Source organism: Clavelina lepadiformis, chromosome 5 (assembly GCF_947623445.1).
Source record: "Clavelina lepadiformis chromosome 5, kaClaLepa1.1, whole genome shotgun sequence".
Classification (NCBI taxonomy): Eukaryota; Metazoa; Chordata; class Ascidiacea; order Aplousobranchia; family Clavelinidae; genus Clavelina; species Clavelina lepadiformis.
The window spans coordinates 6,340,459-6,353,648 of NC_135244.1; the positions used below are offsets into that span (position 1 = coordinate 6,340,459).

General features: G+C 33.8%; 1 protein-coding gene across 1 annotated transcript; it reads left to right on the forward strand.

Annotated features, from left to right (window-relative positions):
* Positions 1-1,553: 1,553 nt before the first annotated feature.
* Positions 1,554-11,706, forward strand: LOC143460555 (thioredoxin-like). Its single transcript, XM_076958121.1, has 6 exons — positions 1,554-1,754; positions 2,477-2,553; positions 4,907-5,005; positions 5,090-5,152; positions 7,819-7,884; positions 11,406-11,706. Exons 1-6 carry the CDS (start codon positions 1,736-1,738, stop codon positions 11,469-11,471), a joined length of 390 nt encoding a protein of 129 aa, XP_076814236.1. The 5' UTR covers positions 1,554-1,735; the 3' UTR covers positions 11,472-11,706.
* Positions 11,707-13,190: the final 1,484 nt, after the last annotated feature.

The following is a 13,190-nucleotide window of genomic DNA, read 5'->3' on the forward strand; positions in this document are numbered from 1 at the left end:
AACGGCTAGCTAAGTGTGCATCTATGTAATCTTTTGGCTGCCGCTAGCCTATTTCACCGGAAAAAAATCGTCCGATCTAACCAATATTTTACAGTTTCCTGTTAACCTAACCTAAATGTTATAACCAGGGTTGCCATACCGTCCTTATTTCTAAGATTTGTCCTTATTTTAAAGGTCCGTGTCTTAGAAAATATGTTTGTCCTTTTTACTAAGAAATGTCCTTATTTTCACTTTCGTCCTTATTTTTAGGGCGAAGGTGGGCACTTTTGTCCTTATTTTTGGCATTTTGTCACCTTTACGATACCATTTTGTACCAAAGAGATACCAAAATTATGAACATGCAGATAGTGTCTTGTTTTTTTTTTTTTTTTTTTAGGAACATTGGTTGCTTTCTCCTGTTGTACACTGTTTAAGGTGGTATTCGTCTTTCATTTTCTAGTCGTCCTTATTTTTGAGTTGAGACTGATGGCAACCCTGGTTATAACACATCAACCTAAACTTAACCTGAGAAGTCTACCTTCTGATCTAAATTTAAATCCAATAAAACCTTAAATAGTTAAAACCAGCTTTTTGCATACTCATTCTCCTAGCGACCTAACCGACTAGGCCTATGTTTAACAACAGGCTGCATGACATACGGTAAAATAATCACTATGTAATATGTTTACAAGCTGAAGGCCGGAGTTGCAGTATAGTACCAAAGCCTATCGTAACGTCATAAATTTAAATCCAATTAGGCCTATAGTTTTGACTTAGCAGAAAAGAAGCTCTAACCTGATTAGCGGCTATAGCGCAGTTGGGATGTTGAACACTTCATTATCCATTTCTTCTAAGGCCGGAGATCTCTGCAATACTTTCTAACAACACAAGAGTTGTGGTTGCTTTAAATGCACTTGACCGTTAAGTGAAATATATTTAGTTGTTTCTTAGTTTGAGATTTTTCATAGTTATTTGTTTAACTGTTTAGTGTAAGCTGGACCGTTTGTAAACGCAGTTTTTATGAAACCGTTATCCAAACTTTTAACATTGGTTCTCAATTTGGCTCAGTATTCAATGTTTAATATTCAATATTCTAGCTGTGCCAGCGCTTGTTTTCTGTTGATTCAAATCCAAAATCAGAATGAAATTTATGATGTAACAATGGGGTCAGGTTTTGGCAATACACCAGTTTACACTGAATGCGAGAAGCAAGCGATGTGAAATTTCCATGTTTGTTTCACAAACGCTGGGGTTTCTGCATAACAATATTCTGTTTGCGATAAAGTAGCCCGTGGTAGATTGCCCACACCTTTTCTAAATTTAATTTAGAAAGTTTGTTGCTTTTGGGTGAGAAATCCCACATGCAAAAAAATACAATAATAGCCATTATGGTATATGCGCAATTAATTTTAGGCTATCACTATTTTACGGAAAAAAATTGTGCGTTCACAGCTATTTTTCACAATTTTGTGTTAAGCTAACTAAAATTTTATAATAGTAATACCATAAAACCTTAAACAGCTAAAATCACATTTTTGCATTTCCATTCTCCCAACCTAACCTCGTATCTTTAACAACAGGCTGACCTACATACTGACTTAGGGTGAAACAATCGAGGCCATAATTAGGCCCAACCAGACCAATTACGCAAAGACTTTAGCTTCGAGCTAACTTAATGTTGAACCAAAAAAGCAAGAACATAACTTCAAACAAGATAAAGATGAATATTCTGCTGCAAGACTAAGAAGTCTGCAACATGATTAAATCTAATCATGGTATACAACAAACATGTTTAAGTTTTCATCATTAGCAGGCCTCATTTTTAATATAGATGAATCAACGGTTGCATTTTCTTTAAAAGTACTTATTTTCTAAACACATTGATAGTCAAGTGTATAATCATTAGGGCGATTATTTTTTTACCTAAAACACGAAAGTTTTTGACCTAAAAATTGAAAATTTTGATAAATTTTGACGTATGAAGAACTCAAGTAATTAAATTATGCATTATTGTACAAAAAGTTAAAATTTATTGTAGTAAAGAAGAGCAAAAGTCTGATCACAGACCTAGCCTACTCAGAAAAGGGAAATGAGCTAATTACAAAATACTGTAACTAAGACACAACAAAAACTGTTCAATACATTTGTCTAAACTAAAGATGTATGAAGTATCTAAAGCAAAACCGAAGCAAGAGCTGATTCACAATAAGTAGACAATGGACCATTTACAACAGTATAAAGTAGGCTACAAGGTGTACAATGTAAAATGACAAGTTCACTTACAGTGCAACCTCTGACACCACGGCAATGCAGTTTGTAAACAATTTGGACTTGGTAAAAAATTTGACTTGTTAAACAATTTTTGACCTAACGCTGTAAATTTGACAAATTTTTGATTTTTTTGACAAGTCAAAAAATAATCGCCCTAATAATCATCAATGCAATAATAAAGTAGACTATACTTAAAAGTAAAATCAAATGTTTTTATTTCTGAAAGGTACAAATTTTGATATTAGTCTCATTGGATGCTATAACGATTACATCATGAGCTTGGTTATAGTTGTAAAAACACAGGTATGCGTTTCCCAATTGTATTGTATATTGTTTGAATTTTTAAAAGTTAATTATATATTTAGTTTTTTCAGTTTTTGACTTTTTTACTAAATTAATACCTAGGTAACAACATATCCTCGTCAATTCTGTTGTTCAATGTTTTAATTTTATTGTTTATGAAATTTGTATTTAATTCTATCTTCGCACAAGAAACATGTTCTGGAGTTAGTTTTTAGTTTTTGTGGCCGTGGGAAATTTTTTCCGTGAAATCGTGTGCCAGTACTGTTTCTTGGCAACATTTTGGAAAAAACCATTGCTTTTGATAAATATTTCATAAAAAAAGTCCTATGATTCGATCTTCACAATTGACTGTAATATATATAACAACAGTGACTGCAAAAAAGCAAACTAAAAAGATTATTACTATTTTGTAAAGAATTAGTTACTAAAAACATGCACAAAAGTTCAAGTCGCAAATCACACGAAGCAGTCTGAAATGATCTTAACACGTGAGCTTAACTGGTAGTAGTAACCCAAATAGCACCTGTACGGAAACAAAATTATAACAGGCTCAACGGTCATGGAAATTTAAGAAAGAACTTTGCATTAGATTTCTCCATTATCTAGTCTACAGTTGTCATTCGGGTTAAACCGCCATAGGGCCATTTTTTAACAATTTGTCATATGGACTCACAATCCCTCGTTTTAAGGCAAAAATATCAGACGATTAGGGCAGGGAAAATTAATTTGTCACATATTTGTTAGTGGCTAAAAGCTCTTGGTGATTAAACATTTTATAAGCTATTGATCTAAAACGTAAATATAGGAAAGAACTTGAAGAAAAATGTTTGGTAATTCATTGAATCGTCAATATGTGCCGCTCTGTTAATAATGTTAATGCACATTTACATTCTAGCTAGTACGCTTTGTAAGCTCTCTTGGTGAAATCTCGCACATTGAATCGCTGCTTCTTCATCGTGTACTCGCCACAGATGTAGCAAAACACATCTGGGCCATTACGACACTTTCTTCATCTAGCTGTACCACTAATTTTTATAACATATACTTAAAACACTCGTGCATTAAAATTTCTGAAAATGTTAAAGCATGAATTAAAGTCATGGCTCAAGGTACACTATCTATAACTTGACTTTAAAAAAGCATGTTAACTTTGAACCCACTAATCGTCGGTGATGAGATATCTGTCATTTGACATAATTCTTCAGCTCAAGTGGGAGGATATATTAGTGTAAGCTGTCTATTCAGCAAAATAGCCTTTCACTGATAACTTTCAGGATAAAACTAACTATTGCGCTACAAATCTTATGTTAGTGCTTGATGGGAGACAATATAAACTAATCTAAGGCCTTAATTACCTCCCAATCGAGAAATTTGCGCCAGACAACTCAACATTTGGGCAAAACTAAATAGCTGCTTCACATGGCTTCAGTTTTTATTAACCTACCTTACTCACTAGCATACATTTCTGACTTGTCATGATATATGTAGGAAGAAGCAATATCTCAAAAACTAGAGCCATTTCAGCAAAACTAAAGGCATTTTCGTACTCAGCACCCCTGTTATACCTCTAAATCAATCTAACATATCATGCCTTTCGAAAAAAATATTTTTGTTGGCCTGTGAATTATTAAACAGAACCTTTACCAGTTCTAAGAAGTTTGAACTTCTTTTGTGAATGAATGTTACAAATAACAGGTAATGATGTGCTCAGCATACATGACTGCCGATGTGATAGTTACTCCAAGAAATGTTTACAAATAAAGGCATTTGTATGCAACAGCATTTATTAACAGCTTGACTTATATCAAGCTCTTTCGTGGAGAACCAATTCTGAAAAACAAAAATAGTTTGGATTTTTGTTATGCATATGACCTGTTTAAAACATATAACCAGAAAAAAAATCACTAAAAATGTTTTTTTTGTGATTTTTCAAAACATTTTAGCTGTGGCACTTCAATCAATTTTCTCATGTTTTCAGATTTTCTGATAAAAAAATATGGTGGAATGGTGTTACTGCTGGCTGAAGTTTAAAATATTAAACCAGAACTATGCTAATTTTGGTGATGCTTAAAGGCATTCTGTGACAATGCATAGTGATGAAGTAAATTCTGCGATACTGTCTTTTTCAACATTTCTTTTTTTTACTTCAAAGAAAACTACTTTTTTTACTTTACTTTACCAAAAAAATTCAAAAAAGACAAAACAAAATATTCAAAGATGAAGGTTGAATGATGAATTTTGATTTCCTACAATCTTTAAAGCAAAGTCATAAATTTCAAAACACATTTAACTAGCACTTTTTGGTTTTCGATTGTGTTATTTACTTAAATCAAAAGTCAATATTTTATTTTAGGATGAGTTTGATGAAAAAGTGAACAATAATAAGCTGGTAGTGGTGGATTTTTTTGCCACTTGGTGTGGTCCATGTAAAATGATTTCACCAAAGCTTGAAGTAAGTACCATTTCTTTCATACCATTTTGCAAAGTTATTATTAAATGAAGCCGATGCAGGATATTAATTTCTTTTATGATTTAGACGTTGGCTTCAAAATATAAAGACGAAGTTTTATTCCTCAAAGTAGATGTTGATGAAGCTGAAGTAAGGAATTTTTTCTATTTAAATATTTAGCTGTAACATTTTTTTAAACGATTAGATTTGTTAATAATTCATACTATTTGCTTCATTGCATAAATCAGGGGTGTTGTATTAAAAAGTTTGCAGTACGGCCAATTTGGGAATTTTGATTAAGATGTCATGCCATACCAACAGATCAAAGATAAGCATAGCCTAGTTATTTTAAACAAAATATCTTTGGTCTTTTTAGTGCCCAGTCCTGAACTTGATTATGTTATCATCAGCTATGTGCTGGTGATATTTTTGTACAATGTTGTATTGAAATCGAAGCAGCAATTAGCTCAAAGTAATGTCACAGAGCTCTTCTAATATTATTGCACATAATTAGCATCAGTCAAGCTCATTTGAAATCAGATTTACATTACATGCATTCACTGCCAACCATTCTTGTATTAATTCACATTGGTCTCATCATGGATCATGTTATATACAACGCGTATAAAGACCAATGAGGGAGTACTGTCTCATTGGTCCCATATGCCACCATTCTAAACAATGACCAATAATAATTATTGCTAAAATTTGGTTTAGCTGTTGTACAGGTCAGTATATTAGTCTGGGTTTAAGTTTCTGATTATAAAATTACCACAAGCTAAACTTTAGGTAAATTTTCTAATAACAATTTTTAGTTTGAGATTGAAAGTGTGTAACATTTTTTTCAATTTTTTAAAAAAATATTTAACTGCTATGGCACTATGAGATGTATCATAGAATTGCCTTGTCAAGTTTTCATTTGGCTAGATTGGGTCCAAACTTTTTGAGCTATCTGAATGTTTTTGATGTTAACATCACTTCCGCAGTTCAATCAACCATATTGAGTAATTACTAATTACTGTTGTTTAATGTTTATTTAAGTACCACCACAAGCTTGCTAAAAGCATAGCTTTTTACTTGTGCCTTGTCTTGTGTGGTCTGAGTTGTCTTACTGTATTATGTCTCATATTCATTATTTGGAGTTTTCAACAAAGCTTTCATACAAAGTTTACAATTTCATTTTTATGTGTTTATTTCTACGTTTGCTCTGATAAAGGACAAAAGTTTGTCAGAAACTAGTTAGCTTTATTCCACATATGTATTTATGTGCAGTTGTATGTATTGTTTTTACCAAATGTTACTTTCTGGTTATGGTACTTGAAAAACGTTTCAGCATTATCTATACCAGGGCTTCCCAAACTTTTTTGCTCGCGACCCCTTTCAAACTTTTGAAGTTTTCCGCGACCCTTCACGTTTAAATTGATTAGCAGTGCGAAATATACCTTTGTCATTAGTGACATTTATTGAGATGCAAAGACTGAATTCAAGCAACCAGTACTCAAAGCCTACTTACTACTTTACACATATGTAGGCCACTGGAAAAAAAAAAAGCAAACACATTTATTCAGTGTGATTGGTGCGACTGCTTTCTGCTACAAAGCAAGTCCAGCCGTGGCTCAACACCTGCTAATGCTGGTCTCAAGGCGGTTTTAATGTTGATTAGGCTGGAACGATATTTTGTTTTGATTGTATTTTGTACTTCGTGTAAAATTGGTATACGCTCTGCGACCCCTGACGTTCGTTACGCGACCCCTTGCGGGGTCGCGACCCCCAGTTTGGGAAGCCCTGATCTATACTATATTTTTGATTAAAACAAAGTAGGTTTTCAGACAGAGCCTCAAAGATATTTGCTATTACCTTGTAAAAAAACTTTTGAAAAACCTTCCAAGGTGTTTTTTAAGATAGCTTAACCTAAGAAATTCAATTGAATTTTTCACTGTGTTACTACAGTGTACGACATGTTATGGTGAGAGCACATTTGATACAGTAATGTATTTCTGTCAAACGTTTAGCATAGCACAAGTAAGCCGCAATGAATAACGGTTTGAATTATGAGAAGAAATAAACCCTAAGTGTCTGGCTACAGGGGCCATTACCATCTCCGTTATTTTGTTTCAGTTTGCTTTGAGATAAAATAAAAGGAAGCGCTTCCAGATGCGCAGCAGTATAATTAGCCTATTTGTCACAAAAATTTATTGCAGGCTACACTTTGTATATGACTTCAGGCAGGTTTGATTAGTTAAGATGATTAAAACACTTTAACACTGCAAAATATTGTTCTCTCTTCGTCAATTACGGTAGTAAACATGTAAGGAGATAAAATTTAAACATGCATGAGCATCTTGTCGGGCACCAAAAATAATTTCTGTCTGTTTGTAACAAAAGGCATTGTGACAAAACAATATCGAAGACAATGCTCCATTTATCACAATGCATCAGCAAGTGTGACATTAGCAGCCTTGGAAGAATTTTGCTTGAATTTTTGGGAGTGCATATCTGCCTTTTTCAATGATGTGTTTTTCAACAAAGTTCTGAGTGTTTGTTATGAAGGCGAAGCACTTTGTCAGATGTAGACAGTCAGGTTAGGTGAAAATTTTCAGGTAAATTCAAAATAACACAGCATAAGGTTGGACTTGACTTAACGTAACAACAAATTTGTACTTGTCTCATTATTATGTTTAAAGCACTTTTGTCAGTTAACGCAACAATTAGTATGCACTAAACCGGTTTGTGGACTAAAAAGGTTGAAGACCACTAACCTAGAACATAGTTGTCTTCTGTAATAGGCAGTAATAGTTTGATTTTTGTGTTTTTAGGAAGTTGCTGCAAGATGTGGAATTCAGTCTATGCCTACATTTCATTTTTATAAAGATGGCCAAAAGGTATATAATTAGAAACAGATACTGTGTAACTAAAACAAAAATAGGTTGATGTACAGTGGAGTCATTAATTTAACTTAAGCTAGTCTTAGCATAGTGCCTATACAGCAATACCATTCTTTCAACTTTGCAAACTTCCAGCTGATTTGATTAGTTTATTCCTTTTTGGTTAATAAGTTTTTTCAGGGTATATTCGGTATTTATGATCAATATTTTTCTTTTATTTTATCAATACTTTTACATACAGAGAAATATTTTCAAAGTTACCAAACCTATTATGAATAATAATAATAATGTACCAGTATATAAAATAATTAGTAAATAATAAAATAATAATCCAAAAAGATAATTTAGTATAATAAATATTATTATTATAACAACAATACTGTAGTAGAGATTTATTAAATCAAAGTTAGAGTGATTCATAATTTACAACTCATCCAAAATTTGCAATATTAAAAGTGCAGCATTTGCAGCACATCCAGCCTAGGTGTTAATACGAAATGCATTTTAGGAATCAAACATTGACCACTTCATGAAATTGACAAAACCTTCATTACACACCAACCTATGAAAACCTTTGCACAAGTCTCTTGTTGGTTGTTACATTCTTGCACTGACATCAATTACATACATTGTGTTGTGAATTTCTTCCCCAAATTCCAACTTTGGTACAATAAGCATGATATCAATGTATAATAAGGGTTGGAGAACCTTTCTACTACAGGTGATGATTGATTATTCACAATAATAATAACTAGGGGTGTATCGAATCCTGTTTTTTGGATTTGTTCCGAAACTGAATTTTTGGAAAACTAACCTACCTATTTTCTTCAAATCCTGCTATATAGGTATGCAAGTATTTCTGTCACAGATGTGAACGAAACAATGCCAATACAACGCGAATTACTGAAATACATGAGTTTAATTAGATTATACTTAGTTCAGTTGTAACTTGCAACTGATTGGTACGTAAACGATATACTTAGATTTCTTGAACTTAGGTGCAACAACAATCATGTCAGCGGTTGTTATAATTTTCTTGCAATGAACTAATTTTCAGGCAGGTTTTTAGAAGTTTCTGATTTAAAATTTGGTTTGAAACCAAAAAATTTGGGCATTTTTACCGCATTCGGCCGAATGAGTTGAACTAAATCTGGTACTAATAATAATAGAGTAGTCTATGGTCCGCCTAGGACATAGCCCCACGTTGTACTTATTAAGATAATGTTTTTATCTGGTTTTCTGTTTTCCTCTGCTTTTCTTTCTGTCTGTATGGTATCCATTCTGTAATTAGCCTCGTCAACTGTTCATCTGATTGTTATTGCTAAGTGTTTATGAGAGACCATGACTCAGCTCCATTAGTGACCATTGAAAGTATGCACTGACTATAACCCCTTGTTACAGAACAACATTTCAGAATTTTTAAAAATTAGGCTTTGACAGCCTAGTTTAATTCGTGTTTTTTCTTGCTCATTTGATTGACACACTGTATACTGAAATAAGTTGACTAAATTCGGTATGTATACAATACAGTATTAATACTAATTTAGTTTTTAAATAATTTCATAGTCAACTGAGATGAAGTGTTGATCTTTTATGTGAGCATTATACATGATTTTAGTCCGTCGGCCGCGGTTTCTATTTCAATAGATATGGTAGGAATGTTAGTGGTTGTAGGCCACTTAAAGTGTGTTGGATGAAATACAATCCAGAGAGGTGGCAGGTAATCTTACAGTAACAGTAGGTAACCTTGGCCAGATCGTTCATGCATAATCGACACCTAGAGTGAATATGCAAAAAAATTGCATCTCTGGCCGCCTTGATAATTTGACTGATGGGTTTCAGGCTGGACCTGGTGCTCTAATGTACTTTGCTGGTGTCATAGCCTACACCCACCAAAGCTCTACTGTCTAATATGGTGTATCAGTTTATGAAAATCATTTCCATTAAAAATCTACAATTAATACAATTTTATGCAAAACATTTAGTTGGCAGTGCTTTTATTGCCTAGTATTGCATTTTGACCAAGCCTTATTATTAGGGTTGGATTATCCGGATAGCGGTTAACCGGTTAACCGGTTAACCGCAGGGTTTTTTTCTATCTGATATCCGGATATAAATCTGCCGGTTAACCGGTTAAAAGAGTATCGTTGCTAATGCGTTTTACACTTTTTAATAAGTTTGAACATTCTTTGTTACGTAGAGGCTGACTCCCGCTGAGCGCAATTAAACCTTTTTTCACACTTCTATTGTCTTATACCAGGGGTGGGCAACCTTTTTGAACCCGAGAGCCGCTTTGGTTGTTAAATTTTTACTGACGAGCCAAGTCATAAGAACTTATGACGTCATAAATAGTTATATCGTTTAATTTTTCCATATCTGCATTCCTCAATCGAAAAATATCATTAAATTTGAATAATTAACAACTTGTCATGAATGCTGGCCTAAATAAGGAAAAGAAAAAGAGAGAAACGTTCATAAACGGTAGTCTTGGTAGCCTATACAATTTCTTTGAAATTTTACGATTCGACTAGAAGAGCCACAAAAAACATGCCGGAGAGCCGCAGTTTGTCCACCCCTGTCTTATACTTTCAACTACGGTACTCGTAAAATGCACGAGTGAAATTTAGTATCACGTCACAAAGAAAGCATAATGAATGATTGAATGATGCATTGTGCTTTATAAGGAGGGCGTTGCAGAAGCAGTGAACATTAAATTTGCGTGATTTTTCTCGTATTCGCTCGTACTGCGCGTGTGCGTAGATCTGCAATAAAACTGTGTAATGATTTTACAATCCATTTTTCATGCAAACCTCGTGAAATCGATTGTTTCACTTAGCAGTTATCTAACCGGTTAACCGGTTAGATAAATTCCAAATATACGGATATATCCGTTATCCGGATAGTAAAAATTATTGATATCCGAACTAACCCTACTTATTATCGCTGAACTTGTTTTATCACCTTCTCGTTCCTCAGCGCGCAAATCTCAACCTACCGTGATTTAAACTATTTGGTTTGTGTTAATTTCTTAAGTGGTTTGTTGTTTGTGAATTTATCTGATTTTAAATTTTCTCTGATGAAGAAGAGATGTACATTCCGAAACTATAATTTAATCAGCATTTTATTTAAAATATAAACATTTTATTATAAATCTGCCTACTTTTTACCATTACTCTTCCAGCTTCACGAAAACTTGAAGTATCCAAGATTTTAAATTAACAAGCTTTTTCTGAAATTTTTATTTGTAGCTACATTAAATATTTGAATGTTTCACTTTTTAATTCCAAACTTTGGAAGAAATTGTATCCAAAATTTTGTTGTTGTATCAACGAATGCTTGGACCTTACATTAACATGCTATGTTTGTGCAAGCACTCTTTGATATCTAAGATACATTGCATTCTAGTTCTTAAGATTCAGCATTCCATAGGTTTTTGTTCAATTTTTCACTACTTTTCTATGCCATTAAGCTAACTAAAATGACTTAGATTGCTTACAATTAATCCTTGTTTTTACTAGCATTCTGAATTCAGCGGAGCGAACATTAGTAAAGTCGAAGAAACAATCCAAAAGATGAAAACTTAAAATTACAACCTTATTATCCATGCTTTAGCATTCCAATACCTTACTACTAACTTCTTTTTTAAACCTGGTTCTGCCCTGGTCTTTAACTTTGATCCAGAGCACTTTTGTCCTAAGCAATTTTACGATTAATTCATTTTTAATTTCGCTGTCAAAATCTTCGTTTTAGCATGTTTTGAAGATCGTCAGAGATTTGAAGTAGATAAACCCTGCTTACAATAAAAGGTTAACAAACAAATACTTGTGATTTTAGCATAGTTTTATGTTATTTGTAGGCCAAAAACAGTTTCAATGTGCTTTAGTGTGCAGAGCTTACTTATCTTACTGCAGAGCTAATCTTATCTGTCTTATTTTATGTTATGTTAACTTAATTTACCTGTTGAATTAAATTATCTGACTCTATTGTTGCGTGCGGTTAGAATACTCTAACCTCTTGTCAGCGGAAAGGTTTTTATTGGAGGTGCTGTACACTTTCTCAGTATTACGCATAATCAAGAACATAGTAATACCACTGCTTATGATGATTGCAACTCACCATGACTAGCATAGACAGCTCATCTGTTCGTTTCGGTGATTTTCTCTATCTGCTTCTCTGCTCGCTGGTAGAAGTGCGAGCTTATAAAACCTGAAGCGATGGGAGTGAAAATGTTCGAGAAGAAAAACGCAGCATTTCAGAACATATGCAGCGAGGAAAACAATGTGTTGGCAATGGGAGTTGCATGTAATTGAAGCTGACACGTAGATAAATTATCAGTATAAAGTTAAGAAGCGAACATTTCCAATAAAGATTTCTTACGAGCGCAGGTGCTGGGATCGTACTAAAGGGAATGTTCGCACGAAGTTATTCAGAGTAGGTTTCCAAATATCAAACGACAGTTGAAGTGTCATCCAAAAATAAATTCATTAACTTCAATCAATAACCGGAAAACACTTTTCCAAGAAATGATGTAATGGTATTAAAAATGCCACACACACCGCTACATACCTCCCCCGCTACGGAAGGAAAAAGTTAACAATTTAAATGGAACATACTGCTGATATCAAACGTAAGAATGCACAAAATACAGTCATTTAATGAAGTTACAGACAATAGAATGAAAAATTTACAGATGATAACACAACTACATGTTGGAGGGTAACTCCGAGCGAGAACAAGATGTTTTGCAAATACTGTTGGTATTGCAGATTTTCTTCGGTAGCACGGCACGCCAGTAAGTCATAAAGTTGCTGCAAGTGAGCCAAATGGATAGCAGATGTGACTGCTATCATGGTATATATTTTTCCCGGTAAAGGAAAATGTGGAACCAGCTGGAATATTTCTGCCAGTTGCTGGAACCAAATTAAAGTGGTTGGTTGCGCAGGAAATGCAAGGACCGGCACCAAAATGTTTTTTTTTCAAACGGCTGAAATAGTTTTTGTACCGGACGAATTACCGTTGGTTGACAAACAGCCAGATCAATGCGCCGGGGAATACAGTAACTAAAGCCTCGGTGACCTGGTCTGATAAGTGTTTCTAATCATAGAAACGTTTCGGTGGAATGATTTTGAGACCAGTTTGAGAAGTCTTTATAACTGCGGGAGAGTTTATAGAATTTGAAGCAGTTGGTATTGTTTGTAGTGTCGATGAAGTAGAGGGCAATGACTGTGGAGAAGGATGTTCAGCCTGCAAAGAAGAATCTTTTTGATGCGAGGAAGATGACGGTAAAGAAGTATCAATATCGA